This window comes from Xenopus laevis, chromosome 1L (genome assembly GCF_017654675.1).
Source record: "Xenopus laevis strain J_2021 chromosome 1L, Xenopus_laevis_v10.1, whole genome shotgun sequence".
NCBI lineage: Eukaryota > Metazoa > Chordata > Amphibia > Anura > Pipidae > Xenopus > Xenopus laevis.
In genome coordinates, this window is record NC_054371.1 from 3,176,232 (window position 1) to 3,185,285 (window position 9,054).

At 36.3% G+C, this 9,054-nt stretch overlaps 1 protein-coding gene across 1 annotated transcript; it reads right to left on the bottom strand.

Annotated features, from left to right (window-relative positions):
- Nucleotides 1-242: 242 nt before the first annotated feature.
- Nucleotides 243-992, bottom strand: LOC121401486 (vomeronasal type-2 receptor 26-like). The gene has a single exon (XM_041586300.1). It carries the CDS (start codon nt 990-992, stop codon nt 243-245), a length of 750 nt encoding a protein of 249 aa, XP_041442234.1.
- Between the last annotated feature and the right edge of the window lie 8,062 nt (nt 993-9,054).

Genomic DNA, 9,054 nt, shown 5'->3' on the forward strand with positions numbered 1-9,054 from the left:
AGGTCAAAGATTAACAAACTAATTTGAATGTCTAGATACTAATACTTTAGAAGGAAAGCTGTGTTTTTTTTGTGTTTTTGACCCACTAGATATATATTCTATCTATCTATCTATCTATCTATCTATCTATCTATCTATCTATCATCTCTCTCTATTATATGTCTATATAAACACATTCTACATTCTTTGAAATTCACACAATTAGCTGAATTAGCACCGACTTTAAAATTCTGATGGAAATATTATGCTATGACAAGTAGATGAGATTTTTGGTTCATCTCAGGTCTAAATAAAATTATATAACATTTGGGCAGAAATATACAGAATAAAAGTCCAGCACTTGAGGTGAGTATGGCAAATATCTCCACACACACAGTGTTTTTGCCTTTGGTGCTCAGATAGGCCGGGATCATTGTGATCCAAACACTGCAGAAGAGCAACATGCTGAAAGTGATGTACTTGGCCTCATTAAAACTGTCCGGTAATGTCCGAGCTAAAAATGCTAAAACAAAACTAACAGCTGCCAGAAGCCCCATATACCCAATAACTGAGTAAAAGCCAATAGCTGAGCCCTCATTGCACTGAATGATGATGGTCCCAGGGTAAGTGTGAAGGTCCAGTTCCTGAAAGGGAGGAGAAATGGCCAACCAAGTCATGCAGATTATTATTTGAATGGATGAGCAGAACAAGACTACAGAGTTGGACAGTTTGACTCCCACCCATTTTCTCCATGAGCTCCCTGGCTTGGTGGCTTTGAAAGCAACACAAACCATGATAGTCTTGGCCAGGAGAGAAGAGACAGCTATGGAGAAGGTGATTCCAAAAGTGATGTTACGCAGCATGCAGGTTATATCCACAGGGCGACCGAGGAACAGAAACACACTGAGGAAGCTCAGCTTGATGGAGACAAGGAGGAGGAAGCTCAGGCTCCTGTTGTTGGCTCTCACTATAGGGGTTTCCCAATATGAAATTAAAACTCCCGAAATGATCATCGTTATAACGAGTAAAAGGGCTGAAATTGCTGAAAAAAACACAGGAATTACATCGGAGTTGTATGACAGAAAATCTTCTGCTTTGGCAATACATTTGATCTGCTCCTGATTGGGCCATTCATTGTATGGACAACTGATGCAGCTTTCACTGTCTATTATGGTAACAATAAATAAAATAGATTTTCTTAGGAATGATAAAATATGGTCATGTAAACTGAAATGATAAACCTTTTAGTAGTTGAATAGTAGCAGGATATACATAGAAACACAGTTAAGTTTGGTTGAAAAAGACGAAAGTCTATGATGTTAAGGCCCTCCAAATTAACCCTAGCACATGTACATGAACACACTCATACTGAACCTTATATTTACTCACAAAAACTATATACATATATATTACTGTATTACCAAAATGACAACTATGAAAGCTAAATGCATTATTACTTTTGTAATTAATTTTAAAGATTAATCTCAGTTTTTAGTTCCTGATTGCTGTTGGTTGCCCTTTTGTGTCTGTAAAACTGTAATAGTACAGTAAGTAAAACAGAGATTCTGATCTGATAAAGGGGAACAAATACAGAACTTTCTTATTGCATTTGTTGAATACTTGTCTTTGCCCTCAAACCGTTTGTTTGTGGAATTTTTATTTTGCTGGACACAGGGAAGCCCATTTATCAACCATTGTCTCAGAACAAATGCAGGGCCCGTCTCAGGTCTATTGGGCATAGAGATTGATTCCCTGGTGATGGAATATCAGATACTTAAGGAAGAAGGGAAGTTTGACTCTTAAGCAAATGCAGCCACTTTTACAGAAGCTCAATTTTGCCTTCAGGATCAGGCCCATAGAGAGGGTTTTCAGCAGGACACTAGCTGTGGCAACAGCGGGGATTGAAAGGACATGTAACTTTATTTAGGTTAATGGGCAGCAAAAAGCTGACTTGATGGTTAATGTCAGTTGGATATGTTGGCTTTGTTTAAAGATTCACGTATTGGTAGTTGGCCAGGGAAATGGCTTTCAGAAGGACTCACCAGAAATAGAGTTCTTGGAAATTTTAACTGTCATGGCAGTCAAAGTATGGTGAAAGGATTTGGCCAATAAAAAACTGTTTTTCCCTTACATAACATGGTAGTAGTGTTAGAGATTAACAATGTTATGGCATGCACCTTGTTGGTCATCAGTTTACTATTCTATGGAGGCAGCAGTTGTTTATGTACCTGGCTCCTTAGGGGATGTGGAGAGGGAGGACTTTGGTTTCTAGTCAACACAGGGTTACACAGTCTATTGCAAGTGCCATTCAGTAAGTTTCTGGTGTGTGGGTGGTGCAAGACTTTTGCACTGCTTTGTTTGGATAACTTGAAAAATTCGTAGATTGATCTGAAATCACTTTGTTTTGGCTTGCTTTCTTTCTTTTGTGTTTTATGGGGTGTTCAGGATTGGGGAATTATTTAGCTGGTCCAAGCGGGCTAAGGGAGAGGTTACCCCACTTATGCTTTGCTTCTGGACTTTTATGGAACAAGTAAGAAGAACCTCATTGCTGGTGGATATTTTGAGGATTTTAAGTAAAACCATCATCTCACCTGGTATAGGGGTGGCGAGCCAGGAACAATTTGTCAATAAGGAAAGGGAGTTTTGGACATATGTCTTTTGTTGTGATGTTTAAATACTTTATTTAATTCTAAGTGCAAGTTGATATAATGTGCTTGTGTTTGGCCATTTTTATATTTTCTTTTGAGTAGGAGAGAGCTCACAGGAGGCAAGAGGTATGTATTTTGGGTTGTCACAGAAGGTGGTTGATGTGTATTGGCTTGGGAAAATATGTATGGTATGGAAGAAATTTCAGCCATGGTTGGTGGGCATGTTTGACTGCTGGGGTCCACCAAGAATGTCAGTGGTAGGAAACCTATTGGAAAGGATAATATATATATATGTATATATATAAAATATTAAATATAATAAAATACTGTTGGTAGCAGAGGTTCTCGGTATCTACCTGGTTTGTACATTATTATTACACATGATATTGCACATGAATTAGTGCAAGAACCTTTTATGAATGTCATGTTAACTTTTCAGCCACTTCTGTTCTGTCCGTAAATGAGCCCTGTTGACTTTATAATATTTCATGTAGTTTGGCACTTGCCAGATCTGTTGACTTTTTTGATGGCTTTTTCTATGCATATAAAGGGCAGACTTTGAACATTTTAGGAAGATAAATTATTAGTGTGGGAAAATAAATATAATATTGTTTTTCCTTTGCGGACCATTAAGATATACTTTGCAACCACCAACTTAATGTTTGCAACAGTCCCCAGTGAATGTAATAAAAAGTGAACACTAAAGCCATTATTTGCATAATTAAAAAAATACTGATCTTAAAAAAAATCTGGTCTTAAAGGTTCACAACACAGAACTAATGTTTGCAGTGTAAAACTGTATAATAAACATTATTGCATTGCAAATTTACAAAATGTTACTCTGATTTCCATTTTTTTCTATTTACACCACATTTACATAGAGGCCATATATACTTAGGAATGTCTAATACAGAACATATAATCTTGCAAACATTTATACCTGTTGTGTTGGAAATTTCTCCTTCAGAACACGGGGCACAATCATAACAACAAGACTGGGCTCTTGGCTTTGGTGTCTTTCTGAATCCAGTGGGACATGAGTCTGAACACTGAGATCTTGGGACCTTAAATAAGGAAATCATCCAATGTTATACCGAGGCGGAACTTCTGCTTTAAACATATTTAGTTAAAACTTTACAACACAGGTTAATGTTCTTGTCCAAGAGTTTCTCTATTGCTTAGCAATTGGGAAACTTTATTACATACACTGTGATGTTCTGACTTTGAAAGTCTTCGAGGTCTGTAATTGGTCAAAAAGGACACAAACATGGCTGCCAAGATTCCAATGGCTTTTGAAAAAGTTTTTTTTGTGCTAAAGGAACATATTGCATTCCCCCATTAAAAGTTTATTTATTAAAGGTTGAATGTTAGAGGTTTAAGAGCTAAACGACTAAACTCACAAACTCTAAAACCATTGCATTTATTTAAAAAATCCAAATTAAAAAAAAGAATGAATGAAAAAATACGGAACAATGCGCTAAAATATAAGAATACCTCAACAACCTTGATGATTCAGATAATTCCTAAAAAAAAATTAAAAATGCAGAAACCTCTTAAAGTTCGAATTCATTTAAAGCAGTGCAATCAGATCAGCGCAGCCCTCATTGACTTCTACAGGACCTTGTCAACATTTTCTCAGTAAAGTTTTTCCTTAGAGATTTTTGTGTTTTTTTTTATTTTATAAGTCTCAATTTTAGAGTTTTTAAGAAATATAGAAAAAAAACCCACACATCTTTCGAGATTCGTGGAAAATTTGATTCAATTGTTAGTAATCAGGCCCTGTAAGAGGCCCAGGTATCCCATGGGGCATAGGTATTGTTAACAACAGACAGAGTGCGTTGTAGGTATTTACCAGGATCAAAGGAAATACTAAAGGAGGAGGGAGAACAACTAAGAAAATCCACAGTAAGCAGTACATTTTAATTAAATGTGATTTATTTGGGACACTAATTAAAATAAATAAAACACTTGATTTACACATTTATTTCTGAAAGAATTTTGTCTCCATATTTGGAATGGTGAGTGGGAGAAATGTTGCACATGGTTTGAATTGTGTCCCAGCAAAGCAACTCTTGTAGCTGCCGGTGTGACAAAACCCTGGAATTTCTGCCCACTGAAATGTTACTGGAAAAATTGAGAAGAGGTTCAATAAGTTTCTGACCTTGTTTCCTTTGGTTTTCCATTGTATTTCATCTGGTGTGATATACATTTGCTGATGTGCTGGAGCCCAGGGGATGTAGGTTCCACATTGTTTCCAAGCAGATTGTTGATCTGATCTACCGTATAAATTCATAATCACATAGTGAGAAATAAACTCTCCCTTTTCATTTGAAAAATGGATTTCATTTCTCGGATATTTTAAATCAATTCTTTTTAGATAGTGATGCACCTAAAGTTGTAGGATAGAAAACAATTATTATTAGGAAATACTATTGTCATCAGGAAATGAACATCAATTATCAGTATTTCTGAAAGAGATGAAAATCTCCAGACTGGATATTCTCCTCTAGAAAGTAAAGACTGAAGCAATAGCAATTTACCTTGCTGGGAAATGGTGGTTTACTATCATCATTTGAGCCCCTTGACATAGGGTCCAAAAACATATAGAGGCACATTTATTTAGGTGCAAATTTTATTTTCCACAAAAATTTGAGTTTGAGTTTTAATTTTTGGTCAAAATTAACAGTTTCTGGTAAAAAAAAAAATCTTGAATATTCGAGATTTATTATAGTTCAAATGCAAAAATACACCATCTAAAACCTGTCTAGGTTTTGTATGCATCAATTGCAGAGGTCCCTGGAACCATTTGGTTAATAGCCTGTTTGATGTTTGAGTTTTTAAGGAGGGCTTTGTCCCAAGTTTTTTTTCCAAAAAAGAAAATTAATTCAAGTTTTTAGGTTGTGAGACTCGAAATTGCAGTTTTGGGTTTTAACAATTTCAGTTTTTTCTTAAATAAGATACCATTCGAGTTAAAAACAACTCTTGACACTCAACATTTGATAAATACCCCCCATAGTGAAAAATAAATAATATCCAAGGTGGCTCAAATGAAGTGTTTATTAGTACACAATAATCACAGCAAACATTGTATCGATACATACCACAAGGTAGAGTCCACCCTCTGTCAGTATACTTCACGTCAAGCAATCACTCCTGGTGCATTTTGTTCCATTGGGCGCTTCATCAGAGGAGGTGACATGAGGTATCCTGACAGTGGGAGGACACTGCCTTGTGGTATGATTTAATACAATTTAATACAGTGTTTCTGATGTTGCTGTGATTATAGTGCACTAATAAACACCTGTGCAATATAGTTTAATACACAGAGGTTTCATGTCTATGAATAATATGATTAAATAGTTAGGACCACAATATGTGCTTTATCTGGTGTAAGGGTTTGGGTAGTTGGGATCAGTTTTTCTGGGGTAACACAGCCCACGGCACAAGCACAACTCAGGAGAGTGTAGTCTCTTTTTGGCAGTTTATTGTCTCTTGCAGCAAAATAAACAAAACAAAAATTCTAAATAAAATCCTTGCCACTTAATGGGCTTCTAAGTAATACAGGTCAGTTTTCCTAACTAACCAGGAGAAGGCCTAACGCCTGTCTCCCCAAAACAGAGAACATACAGGAATATATAAAATCCCAAACCTTTTGGTGATTTCAATCCCTCTCACACAGGCAACTTTATTGTGTCTTTTCCCCCAGCCAGGAGATCTCCACTCTGGCTTGAGCTGCCTTTTTATTTAACCACCTGAGATACCTCAGGACAACTCAAAACACCTGGGCTGGACTAGCAGTCCCGGAACCTCTGTTAGGAACCTGGGGCATAAATAAGCTCCGTCCTGGACTTTCCCAGGTATCCTTGTAGTGACCTCATCACACTGGACATGGTAAGGTGACTTGCCATTCATACGGTCAAAAAACTGTTAATTAAAACTCCTGGTTTTGAAAATATCTGAACTTGCATATATTCTATTTTACCAATGAACCAGGGGATCAGGGAATATGCATTGATCAATCCAATATATTTTGTATGATTGTAGATAATTTGGCCAAATCAGTCGCATTTAAATTGTACAGGTATTGGACCCGTTATCCAAATAGCTCCGAAATACAGAAAGGTCCTCTCCCATAGACTTCAATTTATTCAAATAATGTAAATTTTTAAAAACTATTTCTGTTTCCTCTATATTCTATAATAATAAAACAGTAACTTGTACTTGATCCCAAATAAGCTATCATTTATCCTTACTGGAAGCAAAACCAACCTATTGGGTTTATTTCATGTTGATGTGATTTTCTAGTAGACTTAAGGTATGAAGATCCAAATCACAGAAAAATCTGTTATCCGCAAACCCCAGGTCTCGTGCATTTTAGATAACAGGTCCCATACCTGTACTTGTATATTTGACTTGGTCTTGGAGTGCTCCCACAACCCCTTTTTGTGTATTATATAATTGTGTCGCTTACCTTGTACCTGTAATTATACATCTTTCTGTTTATCCCAGAAGTTTCCATGCCAAATGAGTAATGCATATGATACAGTGTGCTGGTGAGCATATCCGTTGCAAATATCATGTTTAAAGTGTGAAATCCATTATAAAACATCTTCATTTCTGAAAGACTTTCTTGGCCAGAGCAATTGTGCAGTTGTTCTTTAAATACTCTTTTAAAATACTTATTCTTTTGAGGATTTTTTGACAAACAGAAATAATAATACATCCATATATTTTCAATTAATTTGTCATCAGGGAATCTTGATGGGTTGAATTGATTTGAGAATAGAACATACGGGTCATTATTGGCATTGTCTGCTTTATTTTGCATTAATAGCAAACTGCCATAAAAAAATTCATGGGAAAGGGTAAAAACATGATTATAATGTAACCAGTTAGTTGTAAAGATAAATGTCTTTTCACTGACTATTTTCTTTAAATCACGGAAAAGTATTACTGTTTCTATATTAACTGTTCCACAAAAAATAATAATATTTGTTGAGGATTTGTGTAAGGTCTCCCAAACCATTTTGCTCCCAAGAAGAAGAGCACGGGTTAACTTTAGTGTGAAGTCAATGCAGATGTTTTCACTAGAGAGATAATATTTCAGCAGTTGGAGATCTCTCTCTCCCCTCTCATCATCAAATAATATAATTCCAACCCAGTTCCAATGGAAATACTTTGCTATTTTGCTTATAACAAAATAATAAGTGTCATCACTTCCTGCTGTCCGAAAAAAGTATGGGAAGTTCAATCTGTCGCTCAGCACTGGGTCTGTAGCTCCGTAACTGATCTGTGGATATAGAAAGGAGATCACACACATGAATAACATTGTTCAGATAACAATCATATTCTGCAGGTGTATGTCATATTTATATCCCCCACACAATCCTTTTATAAAGACATATTAAGGCCCTAGAAAGCACAAAGAAATGTAATATGATGGGGGTGGGGGTGTTCTTTTCTTTTTAATTTTTTCATCATAAATATTTCTTTAATGTTGGCGAGGGAAACCATTCAACTTTGATTCACTAAAAAAATCTCTGCAGAGAGGGGAAAAAATATACGTCCTAACAAAACAAAGCACAAAATTATAATGCACATTTTTGAAAATTTTTACCATTCACAAAAAAATGATCAATCAAATCAAAACCTACACTCATCCTTGATTCCAGATATAATAAATCTAATACATCTGAAATGAGAGGGCACCACTATGCAAGCTTCCCAATGCAAGTATGGCAAAAAGGAATCAGACTTTGAATGGTCACCTGCTTTGATGTCTGATGTTTAAGTCATGCTAATCTTCCCATATTCTGTATAGGAGTCTAGAGAATTCACAATCCCCTGTAATTGAGTTCTGCTTTTATCTAGGATTCTAGGACATGAGGTATGTATCCAGTTGGATACTTCATGAAGAGGTTCTAAAGAAGGTGTCTTTGATGATCCGCCATTGAGAAAGACTAGACTAAACATATGAGAATCAGCAGAAAACTGGAATCTTTGGATTGTATGAAACTGCAAGGATGAATGTGTTCTTGCTGAGCTCACAAACTATTGCACCAACAAAATGAATGGAAGTTTTTTTCCATTAGATAATATGTGCAAGGAGAAGAAGGAGATGTGACCAGGTAACTGAGAGTCAAATTGATTGAGGTAACCCAGAAGGTGAGCCAGGCTGGTGAATTTGTGTCCCTGGAGGGTAAAGCCAGAAGGGCTTAGTGAAAAGCCTAAATATGTGGAAGCCACCTGGTATTTTGAGAACCCCTAGAGTGGGGAAAGTTTGAATGAATGATGCTGAAACTTTATGTAACACCTATTTGGGCCATATGGGGTTAATTCACCAGCTACTGCAATAGAGCATGGGTTACACGTGACTCTAACACTTCAGGTTAGGGCCTTTGCTATATGGAAGATTAACCCTTTCCCT

Coding starts and splice junctions, on each gene's coding strand:
- LOC121401486 (XM_041586300.1), bottom strand. CDS start 992: ATGATCATTTCGGGAGTTTTAATTTCATATTGGGAAACCCCTATAGTG.